At 56.1% G+C, this 15,251-nt stretch overlaps 1 protein-coding gene across 1 annotated transcript; it reads left to right on the top strand.

The window, feature by feature from the left end:
- Nucleotides 1-671: 671 nt before the first annotated feature.
- On the top strand, nt 672-4,983 carry LOC308276520 (putative serine protease 45; the record flags this gene model as incomplete). The annotated part of the gene is made up of 8 exons (XM_080715338.1): nt 672-767; nt 826-888; nt 1,054-1,080; nt 2,186-2,415; nt 2,684-2,958; nt 3,858-4,021; nt 4,166-4,377; nt 4,824-4,983. The coding sequence occupies 8 exons, from the start codon at nt 672-674 to the stop codon at nt 4,981-4,983; spliced, it is 1,227 nt and encodes a 408-aa protein (XP_080571464.1).
- Between the last annotated feature and the right edge of the window lie 10,268 nt (nt 4,984-15,251).

Here is a 15,251-nt window from a genome sequence, read left to right as displayed (position 1 = left end):
CAGGGTTTCTCAAACGCACCCTCAGGTTCTGTGCTCCTTCACCACCGCAGGGTCCCTGCGACCCCACTGCATACACCCTCACTCCTCCTTCAGGGGGCAGAGGCACCGGGGGCAGGGCCCCCGCCCTCTCATCCTGGCCCTAGGCCCTGCCTCGTCCTGCCTGGTCCTCCCAGCTAGCAGGCCGTTGGCCCTCAGTGGCTTCACTCTCCACCATTCTCTTGGGTTCCCTTTGCCTCAGGACTCCCCTCTGTCTGAGACTAAGGCCTCTCTTCTCCCGGCTGCCCAGCCCTGACTGTGGCGGTACCAAAGGTGCTGCCTGGGCCTCCCTGGCTCTGGGGAGACGCCTGTCCCGGGCTTGGCTGCTCTGGACAGTGTCTGTCTGGATCTGCGGACCTGGGCTGGGCCCAGCGAACCTCTCAACTGCGGCCCTCAGCAGCTGAGTCTCCCTACAAGCTTTTTCTTGCCCTTTCCTTTAACTCAGTGGGTGAGAGCCCCTCTTCCCTAAAGATGGACCAGTGCCATCTTAGACCAACCTCCCTCCTAAGTCTCACACCCTGCGGCCTGTCTGAAGACCTCTTCCCTCCTGGCCGGGAGCTCTGCTGGGCTCGGACCACGCTCAGCCTCCCTCCCCATCTGTCCCTTTGTCACTGCATGGGTGACAGCTCCTGTGCATGGCCGTGGAGGCGGCCCGCTCCCCTCCTGGCGTGGCCTCTCGTCCAACTCAGGGGCTGCTTGTGTCCTCTGGAGCCTCCAGCACGCACTACAATGTACCTTCTGCAAAGAGGTTCCTTCTCACCGTTCAGTTCTCTTTGCCCCTCCTCCCAGAAGCCTCTTCCCTTGGCCACCTCTTCAGGGCTCACCAGGCACTGCCCGTCGCCCTGCCAGGCAGTATGTTGCTGGAGGGCAGGCTGTTACACCTGTCTTCCCAGCCTCTGGCTCCAGCCTGGGCTTGGAGTGGGGGAGTGGAAGTACCTGACCAGTGGACGAAAACGCCCCTCTTTGCTGCTGTCCAGGTGCCAGCGCTTGCTTCCTCTCCTCTGTTTTCTCTTTCAGGTCACCCAGAGAACACCACCAAGCCAGGTGGGTCGGTGGGCCCCGTTGCAGGGCAGGCTTCTGCTCGCGGACGCTGTGTTCTGGAGGGTGTCACACTGGTTCTGGGTCGCTAGGAAGCAGGAGTCTGTCCCAGCAGGCTTGCCTTGTAGCAGTCAGCCTGTCCCTTTGGCAGGGGAGGCAGCATGGGCCAGTAATCCCAGTTTTTGGGCCGCTGAGACAGGAGCATCACAATTTCAAGGCCAGCCTTGGCAACTTAGACCCTCGGCAACTTAGTGAGATTCTGTTTCAAAATTAAAATACTACTACTACTAATGATAATAATGGCTGGGGGTGTAGTCTGGAGGTAGAATGCCCCTGGGTTTTATCTCTAGTACTGTAAAAAAAAAGAAAAGAAAAAGGAAGGAAGGAAGGATGGACGGACTGGGAAGCTGGGTCTGGTGGCACTTGTCTGTAATTCCAATGTTTGAAGGATCTCAGGTTTAAGAAGGCCAATTTCAGCAACATAGCAAGAGCCCATTTCAAAAGACAGACAGACAGACAGACTGGGGACAGCTGGGCATGGTGGCGCACAACTGTAATCTTAGTACTTGGGAGGCCAGGACAGGAGGATTGCAGGTTCGAAGCCAGCTTCAGCTTCTTAGTGAGGCTCTCAGCAACTTAATGAGACCCTGTTTCCAAATAATATAAAAAACAGTAGGTCTGGAGGTAGACTGCCCCTGGGTTCCATCTCCAGTACTACAAAAAAAAAAAAAAGTACTGTGTGGAGCACCCCAGGATACACATGCACGCACACACACACCTCCACACACACGTGTAAACACTGTCGACATAGAAGCCCGCTTTCTTGACTAAGCAGCACGGATCTTTTGGCATCAGAGGCATAGTGAGCATCCTAGCCTTTCCAGGGCCGGCCAGACACAGCTGCGGTCCTCACCTCGGGACCCCTCCTCTGCTTCCCCTTGCTTTGAGGCTCTGAACTGACTGTACCCTGCAGACCTCCACCTTTCTCTTCTGCTGTCTGTCTTGTTGCGGTCATCTGTCCTTGCCTCCCCCGCCTCACTCGTGACCTTGGGCGGCCTGCGCTTCACCCCACGGCCGCCCCTCTGAGGTGGCAGAGCCCCTGACCTCACAGCCTGTGCAGACGGCCCTGGGGCTGTACCTGCCCTTCTCACCCCCTCCCTGCGCCTGTCTCTCTGCTGTGCTGGGTCCTGAAGTTTGCGGCGAGTCCTGGTGGTCCGAGGATTTGGACGACAACCACCGCTGGCCCTGGGAGGTCAGCCTCCAGGTGGAGAAGGAGCATGTGTGCGGAGGGGCCCTCATTGACCACAGCTGGGTGTTGACTGCCGCTCACTGCATCAGCAGGTGAGAGCCGGGGCCACCTGGCGTCCTCACTGTCAGACGGTGTGGAGGGTGGGAAGAGCCAGGCTCTGGAGTGCCTGGGGCGGGCCGAGCTGCGGCAGGAGCCCCAGACCCGAGCATCGGTATCTACACGAGAGTGTGCACGTGTGGCCAGGCCTGACTCCTGCAGCGCAGCGGGGGAGACCCTATGATGGCACTGACCTTGGAAGAGCTGGGTGCACACCCGCAGGGACACTGGTGCCTACCAGGTGGGGCTCTCTACCTCTTGCAGCACCAAAGACTACTTTGTGATGCTCGGCACCCCAAAACTACAGCCTGTGAGCCCCACGAGGGCCCTCTGGGTGGCCGTGAAGGACGTCGTCATGCACCCCAAGTACTGGGGCCGCACCTTCATCCAGGGCGACGTCGCCCTCCTGCGCCTTCAGTATCCTGTCACCTTCAGCAAGGACGTGTGGCCCATCTGCCTCCCGGAGCCCAGCTTCAACCTGAAGGTTGGGACCCAGTGCTGGGTGACGGGCTGGGGTCAGGCCAGACAGCGCTTCTCAGGTGAGCAGACTTGAGGGCCCCTCTCCTCTGGGGCTTTCCTGTGGACCTCTGCTGCCTCTTCGGGGCCTCATGGCCGCCTGCTCTGGCCCCGGGTTCTCTGGGGGGTTAGGACCACTCCTGAGTGGCGACCCAGGGTCTACCCAGTCACCTCATTCAAGTGTCATAGTCTGGGCTGCCTGCCTCTTACAGAGACTCGGCTGGGGATCCCCTCCCCTCCTTTGAGCCCCTCCTCCTGGCTGCAGGGTCTGACTGCAAGGGGGTAGCAGCAGAGAGCCTGGGGAAAATGTGCTGGAGACTTTAAACGCTGTGGTCCAGCGGGACTCTGGGCTGAGCTCTGGGCAACCGTCTCGTTCCTGGTGGCCAAAAAGGCCGGTGACGCCAGGTCCAGCCCGAGGGAGCAGCGCACAGTCGGGCTCGACTGGTAGGGGCTGCCCTGGCACTGCATGGCCCGCTGGGGTCCCAGCAAAAGCTTCCTAGATCTGGGCGTGGTGGTGCACGTCTGTAATCCCAGTACTTAGGAGGCTGACACAAGAGGATCACAGGTTCGAGGCAATTTGAGACTGGCAGCAAACTTGCGAGACGCTGTTTGAAAACGAATAAAATTTTAAAAGGGCTGAGGTGTAGCTCAAAGGTAGAATGTCTCTGGGTTCAATCCCCAGTACTGCCCCCCCAAAAAATCCTCCAAACCCCAAGCTTTCCCAGAGAAGGGGGCTCAAAGCGACAGAGAAGAACCTTACAAGCCAAGGGGCCTGCTGGGAGGGACGAAGGCGGGCGTGGAGGGTGGCGGGTGTGATGGAGGGCAGGGCTTGGCTGAGCCTCCAGCCTAAGGGGACGGGAGGGGGCCAGGCTGCATGGCCGGCCTGGAGAGTCGTGGCTCACCCCACTGAGCACCTCCGCAGCTGGCGCCACGCTGACCCCACAGCTGCAGGAGGCTGAGGTGTTCATCATGGACAGCAGGCGGTGCAACTGGGTGTACCATAAACAGTCCGCCATCCCCTGGCCTGTGCATCTCATCCAGAGAGACATGATCTGCGCCATCAACTATAGACAGAACTTGTGCTACGTGAGTGCACGAGGGCCCTCCAGGGCAGCTCGGGTGGGCGCTGCCTCCCCGGGCTTGGGCTGCTCTTCTGGGAGGCGTCCAGCCTCTCCTCCCAGAACTTAACCCTGGGCCCTGCTGAGCCTCCACCTCGCCTCTCACTCCTAGGGGGACTCTGGGGGGCCGTTGGCTTGCGAGGTCAGGGGCACATGGGTGCTGGCCGGGGTGCTGTCCTGGGAGAAGTCTTGCGCCAAAGAAGAGAACCCAGGTGTGTACACCCGCATCACCAGATACACCCGGTGGATCAAGAAGCAGATGAGCAGCCGGGCGTCCAGGGGCCCTCATGGCTCTCCTTGGCTCCTGGTCCTGTCCTGGCTGCTGTGGCCCCTGCCGGTGCCCCCAGCCCTCCCCTTCCTCTGCCCCCTCCCGGTGGCAGTCTGGCCAAGGCTGCGTGGCTGCACTTCTCTCCGGAGTTGGGGAGGGCAGGGACTGGGCCCCTTCTGGAACCCAGCAGGGAGGGGTGTGGCCAGGGCCAGGGGTGTGTGACCTCCAGGGCAGCAGGGATTAAATCAGTGCATGGTGGCCAGCTCTGTGTTCTGTTCTCTGGGGCAGCCTTGGGAGTGGTGAGAGAGGAGGTGTGTCTCCGTGTGTCAGGGCTGTCCTGGGCACGTGACCCAGGCAGGCCCAAGGCCAGGCCTTGGGGCCAAGTCAGGCTGCAGGGGCAGGCCACCAGTGGGGCTCGCACTCGGCTCCCAGCCTCAGTGCTGGGCACCAGCGCACTGTTTGGGTGAGCGCTCTCAGGGGCGTCTGTGTGACCCTGCCGCAGCCGCCGCCTCAGAGTGCTGGCCAGGGTGCTGTCCTGGGAGAAGTTCTGCGCCAAAGCACAGAACTCGGGCGTGTACACCTGTGCCTCCTGGTGTACCCCGGGGCCTGCAGTCTGCAGAGCCCCATGCTCCCCTGCTGTCCTGAGCACAACGGCAGAGTGAGTTCTAGAATCCTCCCACAATGGAGCTGCCACCTGCCCCACCCCCACTGCCCCTCTGAGAAGCAGCCAGGCTGGACACCGCCTGTCATGGCCTGTGGGCGGGGGGACCTTCAGGGCCTGCACGGGTCCCCGTTCTCCGCTAGGCTGGAGAACCAGCCCTATATCCAAGGTAGGCTTCAGCCGCGGCAGAGCCAAGGCCGTGTGTGGCCCCGTCCTGAGGCCGTCCTCTGCCGACCGGAGGACAGATGTGCTCACTCAGACCCTACATGTTGGGCCTGCTCCAGTTCCAGGGTGACCATGTGCACATGATGGAATGGACATGTGGACCAGCTCACATGGGACAGCTAGGCCTGGGGCGGGGCTGGGAAGGGCAGGGTGGCCTGCAAGTCCTGCCGGCACAGTTCCCACCTCGCCGTGGCGCCAGATCCGGTACTGGTGCAGTGAGACCCAGGGTGCTCAGCCCAGCCGCAGGTGGCTTGCAGCGACAGCCCTGCCTTGGGGTGTCTTGGGGCACTTGTAGGCTGCCTGCTTTGTGCTTGGCCAAGGAACCGCTGGTGGTGACCAGAAGGGATGTGTTTCCCATGCAGAGGCGCTGTCTCTTCCACCCTGTGGCTGGGACCAGGTGGATATGTGGCACCAAGTAGCCCACCGCAGCCCCCAGATTCGACTTGTGCACTTGCTGCCGGGATCTCTATCGTGCAACAGATGTGTAAGGGTGCGGGAGGGAGGTTGGGATTGGCCCTTCTGGACCTGAGTCCTGCGGAGTGCTCTTCTCTGAGACCGAGGAGCCCACCAAGGCTGGGGAGTACCACGTGGAGGCCACCCGGCCACCAGAAACTCTGGCATTGGCGCTCCTGCGGGCCTGGCTTTCGGGGAAAGGGTGCACTTCTGGAACCCTCTTCTTGCTTCCTACTGGGGTGGGCTGTAATGAAACAAAACGGCAGCCATTGAACCACTGCCGTGTATGAGAAAGACCAGAGACTCGGCTCCCCATGGGGAGACGGAAACCAGGAGGCAACAGGAAACAAACCAGGCTGAGACCAGAGGATCGCGGTTCGCGGACAGCCTCAGCTACTTAGGTCCTCTGCAACTCAGTGAGGCCTGGATTAAAAATAAAGAGTAAAAAATAGGGCTGGGAATGTAGCTCAGAGATAGAATGCCCCTGGGTTCCGTCCCAAGTCCTGCAAAATAAATAAAATAGAAACCAGGATAGCGAGTGGGCAAGGCTGTGGGCAGTAGGAAGGTACCAGTTGGTGGGCACCTGGGGCGTGTGAGTCCCTATGGAAGGCCACTGGTTGAGGACAGAGCGTCCAGATGTGAGTCTGTGGTGAGGGAACTGGCCGCCGCATCAGGCAGTGACAGGAATGACAGGACTGACCGGGTCCAAGCGACAGCAGTCGGGCTGTGAGCCAGCCTCGCGTTACTGTGAGGAGGTTCCTGAGACCGGGGACCTGTGAAAGTGGAGAGGGTTATTTCTGTTCCCAGGTTCAAAGTTCAGTGTCTGTCAGCTGGGTGGGGGGCTTTGCCCTCTGCAGACAGTGATGGATAGCAGCCCCAAGGCGGCCATGTGGGGCCCGGAGACCACTGGGCCCTCCCACCAGGCCCCACCTCCAATGGCACCGCCCTGGGACCAACCCGTTACCTCTCCGCCTTTGCTGGGCACCGGGTTCCACCCAGGCCACTGTGGTTGGTGACCCCGAGGGATCTCTCTGGGCAGGACCAGCAGGCGTCTCTGCCGATAAATGCTGCCACCTTGGCTAGTAGCTTTGGCTAGCACCCTCACCATGCCAGCGAGCAGTGGCTGCAGCCAGGACGGCCCCCGGAGGTGCGCAGTGTGTCCAGCTGTGCCTCGGGGAGGAGGTGCGCTGGCTGCGGCGGCGGGCTAGGCAGAAACAAGCTCCAAATAGCTCTCTAGTCTTGGTCCAGCCCTGGCTTGCCAGCCCTCGCTCCCTTTCTCGCCTTCCCGAGGTTTGGGTATTAGATGATGGTTCAGGTGGGACCCGACTGAGGTCTCGGGCTCAGGAGGAGCCACGAGGCAATGACAGGCACCTCTGCTACTCTGCACAAGGCCCAGAGGCTGCACCTCCTGGGCATGGCTGACCCTGGCCGAGGCTCGCCAACACGCCCCCTCTACTCCCTGGCAGTTCTTGTGAGCTTTGGCAGGGATGGATCTTGGGTGATGGCTCCCTGTGAGCCCTGGAGGCGTTGCTGGTCCCCTTGTTCCAGAGCATCCCCTCCATGTGGGCACCCCTCGGTCTTGGGTCGCCACCAGGGAGGAGGAGGAGAGGCACCCGCAATGGGCGCATGCTGAGGCTGATGCCCGCCCTGGCCGCCCTCTCCTCCTCCACAGGGCTCTATACCCCCACCTGCGGCCAGACCAACGTAACCTGCAAGGTGGTGAGGGGCAAGCTGGTGGAGGTGGGCAAGTGGCCGTGGCAGGTAAGCGTCCTGTTCCTGGGAGTGTATATCTGCAGCGGCTCCCTCATCCACCACCAGTGGGTCCTCACAGCTGCCAACTGCTTACAGAGGTCAGTCGGGCAGCCACTGGGCCTGGGCGTCGGCAGCAGGGTCCTGGCCACCGCGCCCTGTGCTTAGTCTTGGTCTCTCCAACCATGCATGGCTCCCGCTGGCCTCTGCTTCCTGGCCTGGCCCTGCAGATCCAAGGACCCCACGCAATACTCCATCCAGGTGGGAGTGGAACACCAGCCTGACAACAGCACCCAGCTGTCGCTGGCTGACATCGTGATCCACGAGGATTTCAACAACCTCGTGTCTCGGGACATCGCCCTACTGAAACTCACAGACCCCATCTCCTGGTCCCCCGTCGTCCAGCCCATCTGCCTCCCCAACACCAAGCTCAAGCTTTCTATTGGTTCCTTATGCTGGACCATCGGATGGGGACGCCCGGCAAAGAGAGGTACATGTCGGGAGAGGCGGCGTCAGGATGCCTGTCTTTACAGACTCCCCCCAGTCACGGTTGGCAGAGCCTTCCGGAGCATGTACTTACGCCCCATTCTCCCTTGACTCGCTGACACGGGGATGTACACAGCATTCTAGGTTAAAAACAGCAAGTGGGCCGCGGGTGGTGGCGCACGCTTGGAATCCCAGCATTCGGGAGCCTGAGACAGGAGGATTATGGTTCACAGACAGCCTCAGCTACTTAATGAGGCCCTTTGCAACTCAGTGAGACCCTGTTTCAAAATAAAGAGTAAAAACTAGGTCAGGTATTGTAGCTCGGAGGTCAAATGCCCCTGGGTTCCACCCCCAGATCTGCAAAAAAAAAAAAAAAAAAAAAAAAGATAAAAAACAGGGCTGGGTATAGCTCAGAGGTGGAATGCCCTTGGGTTCCATCCCCAGTACTGCAATGGAACAAAACACCAGCAAGTGGCCTGTGTAGCCTCACTCCCAAAGTCAAGTCCGTTGTCAAGCCTTGACCCGTGGTATGGTGGGAAAGCGACCTCGGTACCATGGGGTCCCTCAGCTGCCATGCTCTGGGTCGTGGGTTCCGAGGAGTTAGCACACTGGCTACCTTGAAGTGCCTGTGGTTCCCTGAGCTCCGGCCCGGCTGGGGCTACCTGGGTCCCAGCGTCTGAAAGCCTTCATGGATCCTGCTCTCGGGGATCCACTAGAGACAACTGTCTCTAGTGGCCGGGGAGCAGAGCTCAGCTTCCCAGGAGCACAATGAGTGCAGAAGCATCCCCTTGTCCTCAGTTAGAGCCTGGCTATGGCTTCAAGCCCCTTCAAGTCTTTAGCGTGCAAGGGCGGCCCTGAGCTGGAAACACCAAAAGCTGAGGCGAAGGCCGCGCGGGCGGGCTCCCTCTCTTCCCAGTGACCCCGAAGATGCCCTATAGTCTCAAGGAGGTGGCCGTCAGGATCATCCACAGGGACATCTGCAATCAGCAGTACCGGTTCCTCCTCTCCAAGGACCGGGAGGACTTCATCGGGAACGACGTGCTGTGTGCTGGCTTGGAGCTGGGCTCCGACACCTGCCAGGTGTGGAGCTTGGGTGTGGGCGAGGTGGGGGGCCGCGACCTGCCTCCCCTGACGACAGCCCCCTTCCCCTGAGCTTCCAGTTCCCGGTCAGGTAACGGCCTGTCCACAGTGATAGCAATACTGCCTGTACTCCAGGTCATCTTAGCACTTCTGAACGTCAGACACACGCCCAGCTCCGGGCCCAGTGCTGGCAGAGCAGGTCTGCATAGAGGGCCCCATTCTAAGCCTGCGTGGGCCGCGGGGGCCGCCGCGTGCGTGCTCTGGCCAGTGTGGCTGTGAGAGGCGTCTGTCCTCATCTGCGTGGGTCCACAGCGCTTTCACGGTCCCGTATGTGACTCAGGCTTTCTGCATCCCCGTGCTGAGGGTGTTCGAGGGTTCCCTTGTCCTTGGGTCCCAGACTCCAGCTCTGAGCACCTTCACACACAGCTCACGCCCCTCCCTGTCCAGGCCTTCCCAGCTGGACACCCCCTGCACGGAAGAGGCGGGGCACAGGTGGTGTGGGCCTGCCAAGAAATCCTGACTGCCAGTTTCCGACTTGTTTCCCACGGGGAGTCTCTGAAAAGAGTACGGCCCCGTCCTCACAGCAGTGTTTGAGAGCGGCGTGGCTCCACACCTCTGCTGGCTTATGGTATTGTCAAGCTAGCGGATGTTCTCCATTATGGCGGAGAAGCACTCCACCATGGTGGTCATGGATGGAGCACCTTCTGTTTATCCAGTATTCATGATTCTTCTAATATTTACACACTTTGTGGCTTTTCTCTTTTTCTTTTTCTTTCTTTCTTTTTTGGTGGTACTGGGGTTCCTGAAAGCCCTTCTACCTCCGGGCTACACTCCCAGACCTATTTTTACATTTTTATTTGGAAACAGGGTCTCCTAAGCCAGCGCGCGCGGCTGGCTTTGAACCTGCGCGATCCTCCTGTCTCTGCCTCCCAAGCGCGGGGATTACAAGCGTGCGCCACCACGCCCGGCTTTTTCTTTTTTTCTTTTTGAAACAGGGCCTTACTAGGTTGATGAGACTCTTGCTACTTGCTGAGTCTGTCCTTGAACCTGCGATCCTCCTGTCTCAGCCTCCCAAGTACTGGGATTACAGGCGTGCGCCACAACGCCTGGCTTCTTTATGTCTCTTTTTCTTTTTTATATCTAGACACTAATCCTATGGTCATTGTGTATTGCAAGGATCTGTCAGCTTTCCATTTATCTTTTTTTTTTTTTTTGCGAGTCTGGGGATGAAACGCAGGGGCATTCAACCTCTGAGCTACACTCCCAGCCCTATTTTTTATTCTTTATTTTGAAATAGGGTCTCACTGAGTTGCAGAGGGCCTCACTGAGTAGCTGAGGCTGGCCGTGAACCGCGGTCCTCCGGTTTCAGCCTCCTGAGTGCTGGGATTACACACATGTGCCACCCGCCCGGCTCTTTTTTCATTTTTGATGCTGTCTCTGGCAGAATGGAAACTGAGATTTTATTTTAATGAAATGTATCATGTTTCCTTTCTGGTTCCTGCTTTTTGTGTCTTACATAAGAAATCCTTTTTCCTGAGGTCCATAAAGACATCATATATCTTGTTTCTGAAAGCTGGGAAGCTTTGGTTTCCACACTTTTGAATTCCCGCGGCATTCATTCGGTGAGTGGGGAGAGGCGGGCATCTGCCTCCACCCCCTTCCTGTGGGCCGCCAGCTGTCTGTCGCCCTGAGGGCCGCGTCTGCTGCCAGCGGCACCGCTCCCGCGTAGCTTGGTACACCCGGGGCAGCTCTGGCCCTCTAGAGAATCCTCCTTTGGTCTTCTTCCTTTCATTTTTTTTTTTCTTTTCAGAATTGGGGATTGAACACAGAGACATTCCACCTTTGAGCTATACCCCAGCCGTATTTTTTATTCTTTACTTTGGAAACAGGGTCTCACTAAGTTGCAGAGGGCCTACTAAGCAGCTGAGTGGCCGAGCACCCTCCATCCTCCTGTCTCAGCCCCCAAGTGCTGGGAGGACAAGCCTGCGCCGCCACGCCCGGCTCTTCCTAATTGAAGTAGCTGAGGCTGTAGAGTTGGCTTCACATACTGCTTTGAGCTCGTGCCATAAATGTCAGTACACAGCATTCTGTTATTTTCTAGCTCTCTGTATTGTACGTAATTTTCATTTCGAGCCTATTTCTGTTCTTTTTATCGGTTCCCAATAGTTTTGCAGCAGTCATAAAGTCAGTTCTATAGTGGTGCCAGTTACATGGAATATACTGAAACGCTTCTGGTTATGTGGTACATATAGTTATGTTTTTAAATGCTCATTAAATTAGTTTTTATTTCTGTTAATTTGTTTCCTTTCCTCAGGGTTGATTTGATTTTATTCCTACATCTTCTTGAGAAGAAAGTTCTAGTTTTATGTTGAAAGGTCATGAAATCACCTTTATCTGACTTTGAATCCATCTCTTAAATTTTTACTATTTTGTGATGTGTTTTGTGACTTGGGAGGAAATGTACACATTTTGCTTATTTATTTATTTATTTATTTATTTATTTATTTATTTATGGGTTGGGGATGGAACCCAGGGACATTTGACCTCTGAGCTACAGCCCCTGCCCCTCTTTTTTAATCTTTTTTTGGTGTGTGTGTGTGTGGTACTGAGGGTGGAACCTAGAGGCTTTCTACCTCCGGGCTATACTCCCAGACCTATTTATATTTTTATTTGGAAACAGGGTCTCACTAAGTTGCTGAGAGCCTCACTAAGTAGCTGAGGCTGGCTTCGAACCTGTGTGATCCTCCTGCTCCTGTCTCCGCCTCCTAAGCGCGGGGATTACAAGCGTGCGCCACTACGCCCAGCTACATTTTGCTTTTTTTAAAAAAGTTATAATAGAGCCAGGCATGGTGGCGCACGCTTGTAAACCCAGCATTTGGGAAGCTGAGACCGGAGGATCGCGATTCGCGGATAGCCTCAGCTTCTTAGGCCCTTTGGAACTCAGTGAGACCCTGTTTCAAAATAATGACAAATAGGACTGGGGGTGTAGCTTGGAGGTCGAATGCCCCTGGATTCCATCCCCAGTATCACAAAAAATGTTACAATAAATGCAAAAATTAGAAAACAAGACTCTTCCATAATCAAACTGCCTAGAAAGTTTCACTCTAAATTGTTTAGTATATAATAACCCTTACATTTCTTTCTGCACATGAGGACCCTTATAAATAACATTTTGTTTCCTGGCTTTGATTAAAAATAATCATATGATTTTATTCCCCAGTTTTAAATTTTTCACTTGAAATATATCTTGGGTTCCTTTCCGTGTCTAGAAAATTTTTCACGGACTCAGTTTCTCCCACAGTCCTGATTCTTGGGATCCTGTTTTACATCATTGGAGCTTTTTAGTGTAGAAATCTAAAAGCAGGGAGCATTTCTGCCAGAGATAACGCCTCCTTCCTTGGGGCGTGGCCTCCTTGGACCTTGCCAAGCGATACAAGCGTTTGTTACGCTCGTATATGCCGAGGGCGGGAGGTGACAGGTGTGCACCACCACACCTGGCTAAAACTGATCTATTCTTTTTATTCCTACAATTCTATCTATCTCCAACACAAAGGTCAAGTCGACCATCTTGTCTTCATACTGCAGGGAGCCAAATTCTGAGTTGGCTTTTTACATCTGGTTGCCTCATCGGTGAACAGTAGTAGATCTGTACACTAATGAAGGGTTTCTTTTACGTTTCTTTTACGTTCTTTTTACGTTCTTAGCTTGCTTTTTCCGTGTGTGTGTGTGTGTGTGTGTGTGTGTGTGTGTGTGTGTGTGGCTGAGAATGCAACTCAGGGGCTATACCCCTAGCTCTATTTTATTTGTTAATTTGAAAACAGGGTCTGGCTAAGTTCTGAGGCCGTCTGAGAACCTGCTATCCACCTGTCAGGGCCCACTACACTGATGAGAGCCTCGCTGCTTGCTGAGGCTGTCCTCGAACCTGTGATCCTCCTGTCTCAGCCTCCCAAGTGCTGGGATTACAGATGTGCACCATCATGCCCAGTTTCTTATGTACTCTTTATTAGATTATATCCTATAAATCTAGGTTTGTATTACATCAGAAAAATAAAAATAGTGATCCGTTTTCCTGACTCATAAAATTTCTTAACAGTACAGAAGAATGTAAGGTGCATGCCTGTAATCCTAGGGTTTGGGAAGCTGAGACAGGATGATTGCAGCTTCAAGGCTAGCCTCAATAATTTAGCAAATTTTAAAATAAAACTTAAAAATGGGACTGGGGTATAGTTCAGAGTAGTGTATTCAAACACACACACACACACACACACACACACACACACACTTTTTAAAATCATGAGAAGCTGGGCTTGGTGAGGCATGGTAATCTTAGTACTTGGAAGGCTGAGACAGGAGGGTCACAGGTTCTAGGATAGCCTCAGCAAGTAGTGATACTCTTATCAATGTAGTGAGACCCTGTTTCAAAAAAAAAAAAATAGGGGCTGGGGATAGAGCTTGGAGGTAGAATGCCCCTGGGTTCAATCCCTACTACCAAAAAAAGAAAAAGAAAAAAAAAAGGAAAAAAATCAGGAGTAACCCACCAATACCAGAAATAATAGCTATTACCTGTGAACATGGCATTCTAAACCTTATTCTTATGCATGCACCCGTTTTTGCATTTCAAAGAGCTCAGTCTCCAAGGGGGGGAGCAGAAGCTCAAGAGCGTCTCTGAGCCACACGGGACTTCTGGGGAGGCCAGGGAAGGATACTGAGGGCTGAGGCCAGCCTCGAGCTCGAGCCTCTGCAGCGCTCCGCATCACGTCAGGTCACTGAGCAGCAGCCTGGGGGCTGCACAGGCTCACTGCAGCTCCGACCCTCAGGCCTCCCTCCCTCTCCTCTGCAGGACAACGCCGGCGGCTCCCTTGTCTGCCAGGTGAACCGCACCTGGGTGCAGATGGGGGTGGTGAGCTGGAGCTTCGGCTGCACCCGGCGCCGGTTCCCCAGCATCTACACCAGCACCGCGTACTTCACCAGCTGGATCAAGAGGCAGATCTCCGACCTTCGGTTCACCAGCCGGGCAGGGCCCTCACTCCCCAGCCCCGCGGCCCTCGCGGGCTGTGCTCTGCTGGCCTGCCTGTGCTCCTGGGTGCTCCTGTGAAGTCTGTTTCTGGCTCCAGGACAGGAGACCGCAGATGGCACAGGACATGGGACCGGGTGACTTCGGGGTGGCTCTGATGGCCCTTTCAGACCAGTGAAGATGCTCTTGAATTCCCACCTGCCGAAGTTGTCCTCTTCTTGCTTGACCCTTTGGAGCCGCCCTGGTCCCCAGCGGGCTGGCCTCGGGCAGAGCCTTCCCAAGAGCCCGACAGCCTGCTTTTTGGGTGACCTTGGGAGACAGTTCCCTCTCTGGACGCAGCTTCCTCTCCTGCCAAATAGGGGTACAGCCATTGCCTGGCACCCCAGCACCCCAGGCCTTCCCAGGTCTATGGCCGCACTGTCGCCAGGCCGTCTAGTGACCGCTGGGTCCTACTAACAGTGGACCACAGAGCCGGGCTGAGGGCCGTACTCCTGCCCCGCCCTCCTGGGGAGGAGGCTTGGGCAGGGCGGGTGGGGGGTAATGTGTGCCATGACTGTCCCCAGAGCTCCCAGGCTGCCCAAGCCGCACCTTCACAGCATGGTCCAGAATGCTGCCCAGCCAGCCCGGAAGGAGCCCAGCTCAGGGCCCTCCGCCACCAGAAGCTGCCTGCTGTCTGTCCAGAGCTGGGGCCTGGAGGGCGGGCTGAGCCCCCAACCTGTGCAGTGAAGGCCCACCTCGTTCCACCCTCAGAACTGGTGCAGTTCCCACAGATTCGGTCCAAAGCTTGTCCTAGGACCCTGCCATGACTTCCCACAGGAGTCGCCTACCCCAGACTTGGACTTCCCCAGGGCAGGGAGCGAGGAGGGTGATTTGCCTGACCCACGGTTCCTCTGAAGATGGATCTTTTTGTGTGAATGTTTGGTACTGGGGGTTCAACCCAGGGGCATTCTACCTCTGAATTACACTTTCAGCCCTATTTATTTATTTTTTCTTAATTTGTATTTTGAAACAAGGTCTGTCTTGCTAGGTTGATGAATCTGACTACTTGCTGAGGCTGTCCTCAAACCTATGATGACCCTCCTTTCTCAGCCTCCCAAATACTGGGATTACAGGCATGTTCCACTACACCTGGCTGTGAATGGATTTTTTTTTTTTCCAGTAGTGAGGATGGAACCCAGGGGCATTCTACCTCCAAGCTGTACTCCCAAGCCTAATTTTTATCCTTTATTTTGAAACAGGGTCTAAGTTGTGGAGAGCCTCAC

Source organism: Muscardinus avellanarius (assembly GCF_963383645.1).
Source record: "Muscardinus avellanarius genome assembly, chromosome: 18".
Lineage (NCBI taxonomy): Eukaryota > Metazoa > Chordata > Mammalia > Rodentia > Gliridae > Muscardinus > Muscardinus avellanarius.
This window is presented reverse-complemented; position numbering and strand designations above follow the sequence as displayed.